Raw genomic sequence first — 19,024 nt, 5'->3', positions numbered from 1 at the left:
ATTGAGTTCAATTTGCCTTCTTCATCGCCTTCTTTTTCTCCTTATCCCTTCAGAGAACTTTCATCTCCCCCGCAGTGTAATCTGGGGCCATCAGGAGCAGCTCTGAAGGCCAAAGAGATGTCCGGTAACCTCAGCTGAGCCGGCAAGTTCCTCCTCCCTCAGCAGTCTTGACTCTCTCATTACATGAGGGCGAGAGAAAGAGGGGAGACGAGGATTATGTAGAGGGAGACTATAGTGGGTCACGTATGATAAAGACAGACCAAGAAAAGGGACTGGGGATGATGGAGAGAGAGTAAGAGAGAGAGAGAGAGAGAGAGAGAGAGAGAGAGAGAGAGAGAGAGAGAGAGAGAGAGAGAGAGAGAGAGAGAGAGAGAGAGAGAGAGAGACGGAATATTAATGACATGAATGTGAATTACAAGGGGGACAGGTTCCAATATACGAGGGACTTACTTAGGAGAGTGGACAGAGTACAAGGTAGTTACAAAGCTGTTTTTAGAAACAGAAACAAAACGAAACACGAATCACCACTGGTCTTATACCCTAGAGACACCCTCCTAAGATTACTTTGGGAGATGGGAGAGATATAATATATATACATACACATATACATATGCTTATATACATACACACACACGCATATGTGTGTCATTATCTACCTGTTCAGTACTGGGAGGGATCGCTACAATGGTAGGGCCCCATCCTTTGACCTTTCTCATTATCACTCACCTTATTAAACATTAACATCCCATCATTATTCCTAGTCCCATCACTCACTCACAACCATAACCCAAGAGGTGATGTGAAAGTATCTCTTTCCATCTTTACTGACATGTTTTCGTCTTTATATTGTCTTCTGTCGTGAGTTCGAGTTGTATGTGTATATATATATCATCATTATCATCATCATTATACTTTGTCGCTGTCTCCCGAGCTAGCGCAAGACGAAAGAATGGCCCATATGTGTGTGTGTGTGTGTGTGTGTGTGTGTGTGTGTGTGTGTGTGTGTGTGTGTGTGTGGAGGATAGAGCTGTTGAATATCTTCCTTACATGCAATATCGGGAGGGGAATATTCCGACAGTGAGCGATGATTTCCAGCTCACGGGACGTTGAAATATTCAGCTGATGAAGACAGATGGTCATCCTTAGGTTATGATGACTGTATTGTCAGACACTGGGTGTTCATCATCCCGGCTTATTGCTCGCGTGTCATTTCAATCCGCTTTGAACGCATCAGAGGTGATTCTCTCTCTCTCTCTCTCTCTCTCTCTCTCTCTCTCTCTCTCTCTCTCTCTCTCTCTCTCTCTCTCTCTCTCTCTCTCTCTCTCTCTCTCTGAGACAAGGCAGGGCTAAAAAAAAAAAGACCTTTCCCAAGGGAGAAAGTGTTTTCGACAATATACTTTTAATATCATATCGGAAAAAGAATATGAGAAAAAAACAAGGATATATATATTGTAATATCTTCTCTGTCACACACACACACACACACACACACACACACACACACACACACACACACACACACACACACACACGAACTAACAGCCAACCCTCCCGCTACAGCTCGGGAAAAATCCTCCCCGATGCTAATATCTCACGGAAGTCGTTTATCCTAGATGACGTAGCACCCCCGTGAGACTCCCTGGTTATCCTGTGCCTCAGCTGGAGGCCTTCACGTGATGCAAGCATTGCAGACACCCACCCACCACCTCCTTCACTCCACTTCACACACACACCACGCCCACGGTCGGAGCACGTAGAGGCGACACGGACAAGAACGTGGTTCATATCGGTGGGCACAAAATTCTCTGGGGGTACTACAAAATTCTCTGGAGTAAGATAAAGTTTCTCTGTGTTACGTGCGTATACATTTCTCTTGGGAAAACGCAATTTCTCCGGGGTAAACACAAATTTCTTTGGGGGAGCTCAAATTTCTATGGGGTGAGCTCAAATTTCTTTCAAAAAGTACGATTTTTTCCAAGAAAAGCACAAATTTCTCTAAGGATCACAAATTTCTTTAAGAAAATATTTTTTTTGTAAGGAAAGAAGGACTTTCTTCAAGGAGTTACTCATTTTCTCAGGGAAAAACTACGATTATTCTTTCAGAAAGTTCTTGTCTTTCTCTGGGGAAACCACTGTTTTCAGATAGACGTTAAGCCAAAATCTTATGCATTTTAGGTAGCCTGGTTAGCGGATGATGACTAACCCCCAAGTTAGTGGAAAACTTGTACCCCTGAGATGGTGGATAGTTCTACCCCTGAGACATTGGACGAGTGACCCCTGAGGGAGAAGATGACTGTATACAATATTTTGTTATAGATGGGGTAAGCTATTTTGCTGTCTAAGTTATGTTCCAATTTAGAGTGAAAAGGTTTTGTGGTATCTGGGAAGCGACGAGCTTGGAAAGATGACCCAGGAAAACCGAAAAAGTGAGATAGGTTACTGGAATCGAACCCACGATAAAAAGAAAACGCATCCGGAAGGTATACCCGGAAATCTGAAGTAAAAGAGGAAGAAAAAAATTATTCTGGGAAAGACTGAAACGCAATTCACGTTTTCTATGGCATTTTTTTCCGTTTTCTTCTTTTTTCCCCTTCAAGGTTGCGGTATTGTATCTGCAAGTCCTGGGAGGGAAAAGTTGTTATAGATATCTGAACTGACGACATTTTTACTGGAAAGTTATTGAAATATATTTGATACCACAAACAGTTAAATAAACATTAGAATGTGAGCGTGTGTGTGTGTCTGTCTGTCTGTCTGTCTGAATGCGTGTGATATGTACTGAACTAATGATGTGTATATATATGTGTCTGTCTGTCTGTCTGTCTGTCTGTCTGTCTGTGTCTCCACCATCTAACTACAATCATCCACGACAAGACTTAAACCATGAGGCTAGGCTACAAAGAGAGAAAGAAAGAGAGAGAGAGAGAGAGAGAGAGAGAGAGAGAGAGAGAGAGAGAGAGAGAGAGAGAGAGAGAGAGAGAGAGAGAGAGACAGACAGACAGACAGACAGACAGACAGAGACTTGACGAGCCTCACTCACACTCAGACATGACAGTGATGCTCTGGAGGGGCCTTGAGGGAACACTTGGCATGAGGGAATGTATCCGACAGTCCATCCTTGATCTCAGGGTGGCGGTGGGTGGGTGGGTGTGTTAGATCGTAGTAGGGTTGGGGGTGGGTGGCAGTGATGGTGATGATGATGATGATGATGAATGGTGGTGGTGATGGTGAGGGGTGATAGTGGTGGTAAATGGTGAGGGGTGATGGTGTCTGGTGACGCTCTGTGGGATGCTGACACTGTGGTCTGCTGACGCTGTGGTGCTGCTGACACTGTGGTGCTGCTGATACTGTGGCCTGTTGTCATTGTGGCCTGCTGACAATGTATACCGCTGACGCTGCTTTCTGCTGACGCTGTGGGCCTCTAATTGTTTAGGAGGGGAAGAAAAACCCGGAGTAACACTATGTTCTCCCTGCCACTCAGGGAGAGAGAGGGAGAGAAGAACCACCACTTGAGGGCGAAGTTGGGAAGGAAGAGCGACACGTGAGCCGCCTTGTGCGCTCCCTTGCCTCTCGTGAAGATTGTCTATTCTCCCTTGGGCTACATCTGCTCCTTTACTCCCTCCTTCCCTCCCTCTGAAATTTCATCCAGGTCAAGTAATGTTACCTTTTTTCTTCCCTAAACTTCAATGATATTTTTTCTTGTAGTTTCTTTGCTTCCTTTTATCATCTTCACTTTTTCTAACTTTCTATATCTAATCTTCCTCTCTCTCTCTCTCTCCTCTCCTTCCGTCTATAATCTTCCTATTTTTTATCAGAACTCATCTCCTGTATGTCTTGTTCCTCTTTCTCGCCTTCTCCTTCTTCTTCTTCTTGTTCTATTTCTTCCTCCTCCTCTTCTTCTTTTTCTTCTTCTTCTTCTTCTTCTTATTATTATTATTATTATTATTATTATTATTATTATTATTATTATTATTATTATTATTATTATCATTGTCATTATTATTATTATCATTATTATTATTATTATTATTATTATTATTATTATTATTATTATTATTATTATTATTATTATTATCATCATCATCATCTCTTTCTATATCTTCCATGAACCAATATTAACAAAACGTTTCTCATCCTTGCCTGAAATTTCAGACACTACTTTACAATCTACCTTTCATAACTTACATCCTCATGTAATGTTGAGAAGTCGTAATAGTAGTTTTTGCAGGAGTAGTATTAGTAGTAATAGTAGTAGTAGTAGTAGTAGTAGTAGTAGTAGTAGTAGTAGTAGTAGTAGTAGATACAGTCATGCAAATAAAAGCAAAACAGTTATTTACCATCTTTTTATACTTCATTCACAAGACACATGACACCTCACCACGCAAGTCACGGGTATGCCCACCTCCACACGTCCACGATTTAATAAACCAACCATTAAAACTTTACTGGCTCGTTAAACTTGTATTATATCCTCGTTAACCGGGCCTTTCACCAGCACCCAACACACGTAGCCAGCTGCACAACCAGCTGGACCAATTAATTTTATCTGTAACCAATTTGTTTTCTTGTCCATAGTTCTTTTTTAGAAGAAGGACAAAAAAAAAATGTCCTTCAAAATACTGCTTATATGATTTTATTAGGATTTTAAAATCAATGGAAAGAAGAGTTTTTTCGCTCTCAGAAAAATCCTAAAAGTTGTTTTTATAGGGATTTTTGAGTACACAGACCTGGAAAAATCTCAGATAAAATTTTTTCAAATGTGTCCCACTCATGGATGAAAATCTCGAAGAAAACGAAAACTACTCCATCAGAAAAGTAGGAACTCAAAAACGAATTAATATTTTTTGTGAATAACTAAAGAAATAAATGACTGATCAGCCAATCAACATTATCGGCAAACCAATCTCTCTCCCAACACAGGGCATCGAACCAAGAGGTCTAGAGAAGATCCAGTCGACAGATGAGCCAATACTGACCCTCTGGAATTAGTCTCTGACTCCAGATTCCTGGAATTTTCTTTTTCCTTTTTTCTTTTTTTTTTCCTTTTTGTTATGTTAACTGAGAGGGCAAGGGCGAGCGATTACCTGAATCTTCGAAGAGATGGCCTTCATCAAGATAATTAGTCGCCCATTTATTTACAAATATACAGAGAGAGAGAGAGAGAGAGAGAGAGAGAGAGAGAGAGAGAGAGAGAGAGAGAGAGAGAGAGAGAGAGTAAAAGAATGTATCTTGGGGAGGGGAAAAAGTCAAATTTTCTTTTCCTCCCTGGTCAAATGAGACAAGTTCACTCTCGTATGTGAAGATCATGGACCGTAGTCACTCCTCAAACAAGAGAGAGAGAGAGAGAGAGAGAGAGAGAGAGAGAGAGAGAGAGAGAGAGAGAGAGAGAGAGAGAGAGAGAGGGAGAGAGAGAGAGAGAGAGGGAGAGAGAGTGGGAGACACCAGTGCGTCGACAGTGGACCACTAATATAGTAGCCAGTCAAGTCTTGCGGTGGTCGTCCTTAAGTAAGGGGGCATGAGAGATGAGACTCTCTCTCTCTCTCTCTCTCTCTCTCTCTCTCTCTCTCTCTCTCTCTCTCTCTCTCTCTCTCTCTCTCTCTCTCTCTCTCTCTCTCTCTCTCTCTCTCTCTCTCTCTCTCTCTCTCTCTGCTGCTCAAGCCACGCCAAAACTTTTGTACGCCAGCTGCTGCTGCTGCTGTTGTGGGGTGGTGAGGGAGGTACGGTCGGGGGCTGTGGGAGGGGAGGAAGTGGAGGGTGGTAGTCCCCTCTGTGTCCTCCCTCCCTCCTCTCCCCCCCACCCTCCCCTCCCTCCTCTCCCTCCCTGGTGGTAAGTTTGTGAAGCTTCGATAATATATATATATAAAAAAAAAAGAGAGAGAAAAGGCTTTCAAGGCGCCTCCCGCATCTCAACGCCATTCACTGGACGTAACACTCTCTCTCTCTCTCTCTCTCTCTCTCTCTCTCTCTCTCTCTCTCTCTCTCTCTCTCTCTCTCTCTCTCTCTCTCCTCCGGCGATTGCATCTGGGGGTGGGGAAGGCTGGGGAGAGGCGGGGAGGTACTGTTGATGATGACGCACAAGGTGTGGTAGCAATTGACTCTCTCGGTTCATGTTGGGAAATGCAACTGCTGGTTTATATATCTTGTGTGTGTGTGTGTGTGTGTGTGTGTGTGTGTGTGTGTGTGTGCGTCTGTAAGTTTATCTCTCTCTCTCTCTTGTACCTTATATCCAGCACCTCATATTTTACTATCGTCAAGATCGTAAAAATGATGCAGTTCTTCATTAACGCTTGTCAAGCATGCTGAACAATAACCATTTCAGTTAATCACCTCTCTTAATGACCCCTGAAATCATTCGTGTTAATTACTAGCAGCCTTTAAAAAAAATGAAAGTAATTCACACGATTCATTTGTCATAATCCTTAGATTTAGCCACATATTGTAGCGTTTAAGGACTGATAAACCCCTTTCACTAAATGCTCTCTAAATGTTTCCCCAATAAGGAAAAAACATCTAAGTCCTCCCCTTTTCTCAAGCATAGAAAATTGAAAATAGCCTTCAGAGAAAATGGTTTCTGATAATGGTAAATGCACTTATTCCATTTGATGTGACATCGTAACATTGGTTGAAATGTATATAGATATAAACATCTATCACAAAGTTAGTCAGATCTATTCAGCAATCGACATCAATCATAAAAGTATTTAGAATGTACATAATAAGAACAAAATGAATTCTTAACGTATTCTCTCCATATATTTAGTCACATCGTTAGAAAATACAAGTTAGTTCTAATCTCACACAATGTGTACTGATTGATTCACGCGCTTTTGGAATGCAATTTGATCCTAAGCTAACTTCCACCGTCCAAGTCTCATTGGGACGTGACTCTGCTTCGAATCCGCTCACCGCAAAGACCCGACCATTCACTCACTTCGTATCGCTGCTTCGAACTCTCCTCCACAGACACACCTGAAGCAGTTGGAAGAGTTTGAAGTCCCCACAACGTGGTATGAACAGGTTACATATAGAATACACAAGAAATACAGAGGAATTCAAACAGCAACAGACGATTGGGTCCCTTCGAGGCTGTTTTTGGCGTAAGAAGATATAAGAAATTCGCTGATGAGTGTGGTCAACGATAGAAGGCGTACAGACAATTCAAACGGAATAATTTACATATTGTCCTTGTGATTAACGAGGCGCGGACTTGAAGCGGAATATTTACCAAGATTATTCTTAAAAGTATCTATAAGTATTTGAATATTTGTCATGGTATTATTATTATATATAGGACACCTATTATCTTAAAGATTCCAATTCCCTTAAAAGTCTTGTCGGGTTGATCAGTTTAATGGAAGTTATATGCAAAGCCAAAATGCTGGGTTATATGGTAGTGAGTTCACTGTTTGGGTTATATGGTATTGAGTTCACTGCCTGGGTTACATAGGGTTGGATTCACCATCTGGTTTACATGGGTTAGTCTCCAGTCTGACATTTGGAAGTTTTCGGGTACAGACACACACACATACACACTATACATCATGTGTCTCACCACACGTGGATATATTCGCGGCTCTGCATCTCCATGTAAATAGAAAGCAACGGAGCTGATTCGCTGATTCGTAATGCTCGCTGTGAGGCAGCGAAGGAAAACTTGAGGATAAAAACAAAAACCAAAAAAGGTAATATGTTACGACCCAAAATTGAATAAGAATCACCTCAAGCCTCATCGAAAGAAAAAAAAAATATACAAAATAGTTCTTTATCATCAGCAAGGAAAATTATATTTACTCGCAATGATTTGCGACGTGAATTCAAGGGTTCGTATCTCCTCTCGACTGAAGCAGACCCGTAGCACCTGTAAGTTCCTCCTGCCTCGATGTTTCTCATGTCTATTTCATGATCTCTTGCCAACAGATGCATCTAAATCATGGAGATCCTGAGGTCGTGTGAAATGAAAGATTTTGCTGCATAACCTCGCTGATATTCCATGGTCATGAGTTCCATGACTCGTCATGATAAAAGATAAAGACAATTATCCTATTTACTTATACACAATGGTTTAGAGATAAGACAACTCCAAACTTATCATTTGGCTTAGGCTAGTGTGGTGTGTGTGTGTTGTGTGTGTGTGTGTGTGTGTGTGTGTGTGTGTGTGTGGTGTGTGTCTAAATACACTCAATGAGGTTATAGCATGGTATATAAGTACCAGTTAAGAGACGGGGCAACATGAGTGTAAAAACAAAAACAAAAAACTCTCTTTCGATCACCCAGGGATATGTCCAAGGTCACAAGGGGAGAGGGAGTTAATCACTTATGACTAATGGAACCATTAGGAACACTATGGAGTGTATCCTGTTATTACCTTTGTGTGAATGATTCATTGCTAATCAGTTCATTACGGGTTAGTGTTGTTCAGTATGCCTGATTTACGTTAATTCTTTGAATGTGTCGTCTTCTCGGGTTGATTCTTTCAAAATGTCTGCTTTAGTGGATGATTCTTTCAAAATGTCTGCTTTAGTGGATGATTCTTTCAAAATGTCTGCTTTTGTGGATGATTCTTTCAATATGTCTGCTTTTGTGGATGATTCTTTCAAAATGTCTGCTTTTGTGGATGATTCTTTCAAAATGTCTGCTTTTGTGGATGATTCTTTCAAAATGTCTGCTTTTGTGGATGATTCTTTCAAAATGTCTGCTTTTGTGGATGATTCTTTTAAAATGTCTGCTTTTGTGGATGATTCTTTTAAAATGTCTGCTTTTGTGGATGATTCTTTTAAAATGTCTGCTTTTGTGGATGATTCTTTCAAAATGTCTACTTTAGTAAGTGATCTTTCAAAATGTCTACTTTTGAGGATAATTCCTTCAAAACATGTGCTATAGTGGATGATTCTTTCAAAATATCTGATTTTGGGAAGAATTATTTCAAAGGTATTCGCTTCAAAAGTTTATTCTCTCAAGGTATCTGCTCTCGGCGAGTTTGACGTAAAATCTGTATCTATCATCATGATTTCTGGTCCATAACAATAAAAAAAAAAAAAATAAAAATAATAAGTGAAGGATGAAAATTTCGTATCTGCAATAGGCTAAATGTCAAAGTACTATCGTGAGAATATTTTTCAAGTGCTTCTCATAGTTTGAGGCAAAGTCTAATGTCAGTGAAGTACAATCTAGGGTAATTAGAGTTAAAAGTGCACTCAAGCAAGCTGGGGAAATGAGAAATCTAATGATAGATTGTGTGAGTGTGTTTGGCGAGGGAAAGTGTTACAGATCAAAGAGGCTTTTAACTAGGCATTTTATAGTTTGATTTGTCTGAGGCATTTTAATGGTTCGGTTCTTGAAAGATTAACGTGCCCAGGAACCTTGCGCATTGCATCTTAGATCCAGCACATTATACCCAGTGCACTGTATCTTGAACCCGGTACAGTGTACCCCGGATCTATGACATTGAACGCCAGATCAATCAACCTATTCACGTTTGCGTTGACTTCATGACCTATTCATCCCGCTGTATCTCCTCCCACTCCTACAATACGCACTCGACATTTAGATTTCCCTAACATCGTCTCCAGCTTCTCCTCGCCCAATAGATTTCCTTGTATCTTCTCCAACATTTCTTACCCTAAAGCTTTCCCCAACTCATCTCCAACACTCGCTCGTCCTACAACTTTCTCCATAACTTCCCCAACACTATTTGGTCCTACGTCTTTTCCCAGCATCATCTCCAACACTTTTAGAAATCATACTACGCACTTCAGCTGGTGTTGGATATGTTGTCAAAACAATTACCTAGAGATGTGGATAACCTACTTTACCTACTAGTGTAGAGAAGGACGATTATACCTCTTCACTACATAAACTTCTCCCGTCTTAAGTGCAAGACAGGATTGCCTCACTATTACAAGATTTTAAGTGGCCGGAATCATAAGTCATAAGTACAATGTACGGAGACTCGACAAAGCACTTGCATAATGCACTTTGCTTTCATTGAGTTCGATGCTTTGAATCGGTTCCAAAAAAGGTATCGAACACTCATGCAAACGAGATTCAGTCAGATATCTGTGCTCTTTCACTACGAGAGTCAGACATACCCACCATGAATTCATTAGACTTTTTGTTAACGAAGCAAATGAAGTCGAATCTGAAAGAAATGAACCTGTGACTGTGGTCGACAGAAATGTCGACCAAAATGGGCCAATTGTGACAAGGTGCTCAACTGGTTTAGGAAACAAAATATTATTGCTGGAGTGTCATTTCTCATGAAAGAGATCAACATAAATGTGCGTCAATGTTGAACAACTTGATCATACAGTCCCTCGTATGATAAACCTAATAATGTTGAATGATTAGACAGGCAAAATTATGGTCATGTAACGTAGATGAGTAGATAATCGAAACAAATATAAAGGCTACGATGAATCACGGAAATTCCTCTCTCTCTCTCTCTCTGTACCACACCATTCCATTCCACACCGTTCCGCAAACATCCCCTTCCACCACTTTCCTTTCTCAGGAACAGCAACAAAGACAAAATCAGTCATCCTTGCATACTTTCCCCATCTTTCCAAATCATTTCACAATATCGATGATTATGCACCAATCATCAACTACCAAATGTAATATATTCTTGTTTACTTTTTGATAGACATATTACGGGTATGAATCAAACGAATATCATATATAGTTTTACTAAAAGTAATCATAGCCCTTAAAACCTTATGTATTCAAAGAGGTGTTGTGATTATAGAAAACAATGATATACATGTATACATATATATGTATGATGTAATATAGATGAATGAGGTTACAATATTGATGATAAAGAATCCAATAATAAAAGCACCACTGAACACAAGTGTTATTTCTCTTATATCTATAGACCCATAACAAAAGATATAACACATGTACACACTTAGAGCATCAAGGGAGGAGCCAACACGAGTACAAAACTCTATCTTCCCCCTGAACACACGAGTAGTATTCAATGATAATAATCACACATAGAACGAACTTTTAGAAGATTCCATATATCATGGACTGTGCCTAGGTAAACTAACTCATTATTAGTATATGGAATGACGTCATGGACTATACACCTCTTGAAAGAGGGGGTTCTGAAGTGTAGAATGACGTCATAAACTATATACCTCTTGAAAGATGGGGGTTCTGAAGTGGTAAGCCCTCCTAATGACACTCTGGATACCAGAAGACGAAGCCATTCGAAACCACAGCCTTTTCTTTAACATCATCGAACGCTGTCTTCATCCAGCACCTCACTGAGGAGAGAAATGTATATATATATAAAAGCCCATACACGCACATGAACATGCATATACATATACCTATCAGCATATACACATATGTATACACATACCCCTCTGCTTCAGCGAAGCATCATGAGTAATCGGAAAAGACAAAAACAGAAAGGCCTTCATTTACACACACACACACACACACACACACACACACACACACACACACACACCTATTCTTTCCCTGCCACATACAATGGCTCGAAACTAGAGCAGTCGTTACAAGGCCCCCCCTCCTCCCCCACACAAACCCCACCCCCCACACCTCCCACCCCACTCCAACCGAACCATCCCTAACGACTGTTACGACAGAACGAACCCTCATCATCGTTGACGTTCAGACAGAGTAAAGCTGCGCAGTCGTGCTCCACGCATTTCTTAAAGGCGTCTTGCACGGGGGCGTATACTCCAGCATACGGTGCTATGTCGAAGCCACGGTAGTCGAGATCATACACAATCCTGTGAGTACATACTGTAAAAAGGAAAGAGAAAAAAAAAGAAAGAAAGAAATTCGACATGCGAGGCACAGTTTAAGGTAGACTTATTGTAGTAACACAGATGATCCATTTCTTAACGTAGCCAAAGATGCGATTCTGTGACACAGGGTGGGGGAAGAGGTTGGGGAGGGAAGGGAAGAAAGAGATTAGGAGGGGAGGTTAAGACACGGGGGAGGAGAGAGATCAGGAGGGGAGGTTAAGACACGGGGGAGGAGAGAGATTAGGAGGGGAGGTTAAGACACGGGGGAGGAGAGAGATCAGGAGGGGAGGTTAAGACACGGGGAGGAGAGATAGATTAGGAGGGAAGGTTAAGACACTCTCCCTAGTAAGACCTATCGTAAGTTGTGTATTACCAGTTCGTCCAGCACTGTGCTCTTCGAGGTACCAGTGGTGTCGGGTGCACATGTAGAAGTCGAGATCGTATCTATACTTCTGGTGTATTGGCTGTAGGTATCGCACACACACGCTGTCTGCCTCGCACGGATTACTCCGACATGGATCCTGGGAGAAGTGAAAAAAAGAAAAGAAGGTGGAATTCGTAATTGTTTAGACTCTCTCTCTCTCTCTCTCTCTCTCTCTCTCTCTCTCTCTCTCTCTCTCTCTCTCTCTCTCTCTCTCTCTCTCTCTCTCTCTCTCTCTCTGTTTCAAATTCACACTCCATCGCCGTTTCCCGCCGCTGGCGGAGTAGCGCCACGGATGGCCCGGCCTCCCTTCAGGAGGGAGGGAGGGAGGGGAGGAAGGGGTGTCTTACCACGACCGAGGGCAGGTTGGGGTAGTGCTGGGTGTAGTAGTCCCAGCCTGGATGGTCCTGTAACATTGGATTGTCGTTTTCCAGCCAGGCGGATCCCAGGTGCTCGCACGTGCCATGTACCCCTACGGATAGACAGACAGACAGACAGACAGACAGACAGATACAAGATGGGATGGCGGTACAGCAATCACCCATTATCCTCATTTGTCCTATTGGGATTTCATAAGGTCAAAAACCATGTTTTCCAGCGCCCTATTGCTTCATGGGTTACAGTGTGCGAACAATGGGTTATCTTTCTTCCAATTTGGGTAATGTAATGTGGATGGGTTTGTCTGTAGAGTTTTAGAGTGTGGTGATTGTAAATAATGGTGTCTATAGACATAGTGCCTTTCTGTTTTACATTTGTAAGTGAAAACTGTGTTTGACAGGTATATAGACTTTCGTAATTTGCGTATGAAAGCCCGTATATTAGCGTAACTGGCGTATGAAAGTCCGTAGACTTATCTTATGAGTGTTCGTAAGTCCATAGATGTATGTAAAATGCGTATGAAAATTCGTAGACCTATATAACATGCGTGTGAATGTTTTTAGAATTATGTAATACACGTATGAATGTCCGTAAACCTACGTAATATGCGTATGAAAATCCGTAGACTTGTTCACAGCGCAGGAGAACTACAATGTATAGCAGTAGCACTATAATGTATAGCACTAGTACTGCGCCGTATAGCACAACAACAACTATATATGGCAATATCCCTACAGTGTGCAGTACTCGTACTATACAGTATAGCACAAAAGTACGATCATCGTTGTATAGCATTAGTCACTGATAGGTCTATAGCAGTGATACTACGATTAGCACTATACTGTATAGCTCTATTCTTACAATGCATAGCATTACTGCTACATCATATAATTCCAAAACAACGATGTATAGCATCAGTACCACAGTATATAGTGGCAGTATATGAATAGTATAGAATATAGACAGTGTAAAGCACCAGTGCCATGATATATAGCAAAAGTACCAAAAGGTTTAGCTTTAGCATTCAGAAAGTAGAGCATCCTCGCTTCAAGTAAAGTATAACATCATCACTACAAGTGAGCATAGCATCATCACTACAACACACACACACACACAACATCAACTATACAGCGGATAGCAGGTGGTGGTGTACGACCACACCCCCTCTTCACTCACTGTGGTAGTTGAAGGCGAGACAGGGCTCCTGGCTCCTGCAATACGCTGCACATGCAATCAGGCTCGAAGACCACGTCAACAACACCAGTGTTCTGCGATTGGTTGACAACGGGCCGGCGAACTTCTTATCTACCCCTGGTACAATGGTCGAAACGATATCTATTATAATCTTCCATTGGCTGTGGTCACTATTGTTCTTCTCTATTTGCCCGTCAGACAAAATTATATTTGATAAGAATAGGTAAAGGCCATGTTTAAGATGACAAGAATAGGTAATGGTCATAATTAAAGATAAGTGGGGGGAAGAAAAGAAGCCAACGTGGGAAGTTTATACGTATATATATACATTCCCCTCACCAGCGAGACGAAACATGCCAACGTTCTGAGCCAACGAGGAACCAACCACGAACGTCATCACTGCCAACACTACCACCAGTCCAGCATTTCCAACACCACGGCCATCGCCCCCACCACCACCACGATTGGCTCGTCTCCAGTGCATCTGTAGATGTACGTAAGGATCATTTATCTACACATGCAGAGTATATAGAATTAAGAATCTTATGAATTGAGTGAAGACCACAGATAAACACAGTAAATATACTATGATAAATGAACGTTCTCGCTTGTATATTAGTCCTGAACATAATGAAACATTAATAAGACATTTGGTCCTCGACGTTCTTTGACATGAGGATGAGGCACTATATATATATTTCAGAGATTCTCATCTGTTTCTATGCTAGCCCTGAAGCTATACACACAGACAGGGAAACTATAGGTTATATAGCAACTGGCCTCAATTAGTATGTCGATCAATGAGACCATGCTGGGAGCTCATTTCGGACAAAGAAAAAAAAGAGAAAGAAAAAAGAGAGGGATGGAAAATTACACCGTTAGTAGATACATGCTGTATACCAATTATCCTAAATGACCTAGCGATCGACCTGCCCAACCTAGTCATCTATATAACCTCTAACTCACGCCCTTCACCGCCCCGTCTATTGCACACAAAAGGAAGGTCTTATTTTCCTTAAGAGAGTTTCACTCATTGCTAGAGGAATGGGTGAGGTTGGTACACATGGGAGAGTATAGGAACTCTTCTCCTCCTCTACCTTCCTTCACCTGGTATCGTCTGACTTCATCTAATATCTTGACCTCTTTCTCTACACCTGATATCTTTGCTGTTCCTTCTTCAGTTTAATTCTTTCCATGCCCTCCTTCACTTCATATCTTTCTACATGTCTTCCTTCACTTGATATCTTACTACATATCTTTTAAATGCCTTCTTTCACTTGATATCTTTACCTGTCTTCCTTTACCTCACTTTCCCCAGCTGAATTCCTTGTCTTCCAGAACCAGATATCCTTGTTTTACCAGTCATATGAATTCCCTGTCATTCTTGCACCTCCATTCCTCTACATTTGCCGTCACGTTTTGAGAAAACACTCGTAGAAATGGTCAGTTCAGAATCAATGGAATGGAATATTAATGATAAGTTTCTACATGTCTTCTTGGAAATTAGTAGCTAGAGGTATGTGGGGTTTTATCTGAACAACAACTGAGCATGGGAACTATATACATAGTGAGATCGGATCTTAAAGCTACCCGTATGACCTATAGAAGGTAAGGTGATAGAAGGTAAGGTGTTGAAGACCATTATGTTGGTATTTGGTAGCCCTGAAGTTGACAACTATCATGATTTTCCTGTCACCTAATAGGCTTTGATCCCAACCTCAAATGAGCTTCGTGTCAAAGCCTTTGTCCCTACGCCTTAATCACAGAAGGACTTTACATTTCCATGAGGTATTACTGAAAAGAATGGATAATGGTTATGTTTTGTTTATTTCTAAGGAATCAAAATCACGAATAACGTCTCCTCTGTCCAACTCTAGACGAAGCGATTTTTTGAGAGGCCTGATTTTGCTGTGCTTCTCGTACAGTTTACATACCGATCTTGAGTATACATCACGTCTTAGGTTTACTTATTGGTCAGAGTTTGATTTCTAGTCGCGGGCTTACCTGAAGGTCAATGCTTCAACCTTTTCAGAGTTTACCCTCCGTCAAAGTCTACCTCCTGTCAAAGTTCACCCACTAACAGATCTGGTTTGCCTCATGGCAAAGTTTACCTCCAGTCAGTGTACCTCCTGTCACAGTCTAACTTTTATCAAAGTTTACCAGGTCTATTGAAAGCAACTGGTGCACCGTTTGGTACCTGTGTACCGTCTGGTATCGGTGTACCGTCTGGTACCTGTGTACCGTCTGGTACTTTACCTACCAGGTACATGAAGGAAGCCCTCCCGTGGTTCGACAGTTGGTGCACTGCTTCCCAGATGGTGTTGTGGCCGCTCAGCTGGCGAGGCGTAACTGATCGCTCAGGTGGTGTGGCGGCGAAGCCTGGAGGAGAGAGAGAGAGAGAGAGAGAGAGAGAGAGAGAGAGAGAGAGAGAGAGAGAGAGAGAGAGAGAGAGAGAGAGAGTCGTCAACAAATGATTAATCGTGACTGTGGACAATGGACGAAACTGACAGTGTTGACGTGGCTTGGACCATCCCCAAATTCTTTTTTTGTCCCCTCCACCACCTCTTTTGACCCCACTCCCTTAATTTATTCTGACGACGGTCAGAAGGCAAGCGTGGTGAGGCGTGATGGTGGAGGCTCACACGCAATCATGGCTACTAAGAAACACTTACATACCAGCTGCTTTGGTATGTGGAAAATGAAAATGGAAAGAAAACGTATCATAGAAATGTAGAAAATTCACTTCTCTTTCGAAAGAAACAGTGAATAACCGTTAAGTTAGACGCCTTGCCTCGTCTGTCATACAATTATACTCTTGTTGATCTAGCTGACTTTCCTTTTAGCTGATGTATAGTCAGTTTAATCAACTTTTTTCATTTCGTAATCATGTTTGCAGATGATGTTATTTGGTTGTTAGCTAACTGAGACCTCCACCCTTATACGTATGGTCTGTATATTGCTCCCGGGTTGGCTAAGTATACTAGACAACCCTAGTAAACATTGGTAATTTATTGTTTGTAGTTATTTACCCATCACTCCTTTGTTTGTGTCTGGTACTGTTCATGCAGCAGGTTCATCGGTACCTCATTATTTGCTTGATGCCATGACACCCTATTTTGTTCTACGTTGACTGACATTTGTCTGATGTTTTCTTCCTCGTCTGGGTGAGCACGAATGAGTTTTTTTCATAATGACAAGTGTTGACAGGGTGTCTATTTTCGAAACAAAAAAAAGCTCAGCTTGTAGAATCTATGTCAGTCCTTGTTTGCTGTTGTACCATCTGTGTTATTGATCGTTCATCTGTGCCATTCTTTTCTCATAAGGACAATGTTTGCATAGATGAATAAATGGTGCTACACACTATGAGAAGGGTGACGCTGTAACAATAAAATTACTCAATCATTTTGTACAGGAAAGTTCTGCTGTCAGATAGGTCCTTAAATATTCATTTTTTTCGTTGTTGTCTCTAATTTGCGGACTAATGACAGCTGTATATTCTTTTCATTTTCTATATCTAAGTAATCATCAGCAGAAACGCTGTATCATATTACATCTAAGCGTAAATATAACGATGAAAATGTCATAATATGTGTTACCTCAGATATAAAATATTGGTATAATATGTAATTCATCGTTAGAGAGAATTCCTTTTTCTCATATACAGATATCCATTCTTTTTTCTAGTATGTAATTCATCGTTAGAGGGGAAGTTCTTTATCTTACATGCACATAACCATTCGTTTTTCTAACTTTTTAATCAATCTTCGAGGGGACCTTCAATATTGCATAGTTACCGTTAAATCATAATTCGTTTTCTCTGTTGCGTACGTTTTCTATGATAGAGCGCGTCTGCTCGAATCCAAAATCCAACACAAACATTGCGGAGCGAACGTTCCTTCTATCTATAATTCCTTCAGTTTCCTTGCCCACCGCCCCAACGCCCAGAGGTTTGTTGATGTTTTGAGTGTGCAGACGTGTTCCAAATGTACTGTGAGAGGTAAGGCTTTCTTTTAAGATTATTAAGTTACTTAGATAATTGAATGAAGGTATCTTAATCTACCAGATATCGATAGAGATTAGTGAATCTCAAAGCGTTCATTGTGTGATCATTTCTTCTCGAAAATGATCACATAATAGCATATTTACCCTGCACTGTTATGCCATTACCACGTACAGGTCTCGGCTCGATGAATACATAAAATCTCACGTGTCTGCCGTCATAGGAAGTCGTGATTGTTAATACCTAACGTGTGCATTATATTATTTGATACTTTGACATTAAAATATATATATATATATATATATATATATATATATATATATATATATATATATATATATATATATATATATATATATAGAGTTTGAGGAACGTGGATTACAGGTATCCTTAGCCTGATGTATTTTTATCAAATTTAATATATCCTACAAACATACATACACACATAAACCTCTTTTCTTCAGTCTTCTCACGTATTATTTCTGATGATTATCTAGGTTAAGGCTATGTATGTTATGAAGAACATTACTTTCAGCTACCGAGTCACAGCCACCGATGCATAGGAGAGTTGAAGTTCCTCCTAGTCACGGCGACCGATGCATAGGAGAGGTGAAGTTCCTCCTTGGCACTCGACCGATGCATAGGAGAGGTGAAGTTCCTCCTTGGCACTCGACCGATGCATAGGAGAGTTGAAGTTCCTCCTAGTCCTTCGAGCGATGCAGAGGAGAGGTGAAGTTCTAGTTCAGCTACCAATGTATAAATTAGGTAAGTCCTATTATCCTAGTATTTTCACTTTCGTATTAAAAGTAACTTCAAGTAATCTTTGTTGAAGTTCCTACGTTCTCAAACTGGCAAACCCAAGATAGTTTGTCATCAATAGTGGTGGCCCCGTATTTCAACACGGTCTACTAGATTGTCATCAATGATAAATGCAGCATAAGATGGATCATTCTTCCTTCAATTATATACGAGTTCCTTCGTTATGTTTTCAGTGTTGAGATGACTATGTTTATCATGCAGGTTAATTAGGTGTTTCACTTAAGCTAAAAGAATGATCCATTATCATCAGAAATAACACAATAAGTGGTTGAATGTGACATTAACAGACGTGCGTCTGCCAGTGATGAAGTCCACCACAAATTTATGTATATATGAAATGATATTCCAAGATCTGACGGTTTTTGAAGCAACAGACGTATTTTGATGATAGAGAATTTACGGGAGTTGAATAGAGAAGGTCTGGCG

The 19,024-nt window shown here is 40.9% G+C and overlaps 1 protein-coding gene and 1 long non-coding RNA gene across 2 annotated transcripts; one reads left to right on the top strand and one right to left on the bottom strand.

Moving 5' to 3' along the window:
* Positions 1–10,662: 10,662 nt before the first annotated feature.
* Positions 10,663–16,116, bottom strand: LOC139757925 (uncharacterized). The gene is made up of 7 exons (XM_071678867.1): positions 16,040–16,116; positions 14,119–14,263; positions 13,762–13,896; positions 12,558–12,679; positions 12,160–12,307; positions 11,629–11,781; positions 10,663–11,273 (listed from the first exon to the last, which is right to left on the bottom strand). The coding sequence occupies exons 1-7, from the start codon at positions 16,046–16,048 to the stop codon at positions 11,182–11,184; spliced, it is 804 nt and encodes a 267-aa protein (XP_071534968.1). The 5' UTR covers positions 16,049–16,116; the 3' UTR covers positions 10,663–11,181.
* Positions 16,117–17,732: 1,616 nt separating this feature from the next.
* Positions 17,733–18,545, top strand: LOC139757924 (uncharacterized). The gene is made up of 3 exons (XR_011714741.1): positions 17,733–17,776; positions 18,315–18,428; positions 18,469–18,545. It is a non-coding gene; the product is annotated as an uncharacterized lncRNA (long non-coding RNA).
* The last annotated feature ends 479 nt before the right edge of the window (positions 18,546–19,024 follow it).

This window comes from Panulirus ornatus, chromosome 29, assembly GCF_036320965.1.
Source record: "Panulirus ornatus isolate Po-2019 chromosome 29, ASM3632096v1, whole genome shotgun sequence".
NCBI lineage: Eukaryota > Metazoa > Arthropoda > Malacostraca > Decapoda > Palinuridae > Panulirus > Panulirus ornatus.
Note: the sequence above shows the minus strand (reverse complement) of the source record. Positions and strands in the feature narration are given on the sequence as shown.

Coding starts and splice junctions, on each gene's coding strand:
- LOC139757925 (XM_071678867.1), bottom strand. Junction 13,897..14,118: donor TGGCATGTTTCGTCTCGCTG/GTGAGGGGAATG, acceptor CCATTGTACCAG/GGGTAGATAAGAAGTTCGCC. Junction 12,680..13,761: donor TCTCGCCTTCAACTACCACA/GTGAGTGAAGAG, acceptor GTCTATCCGTAG/GGGTACATGGCACGTGCGAG.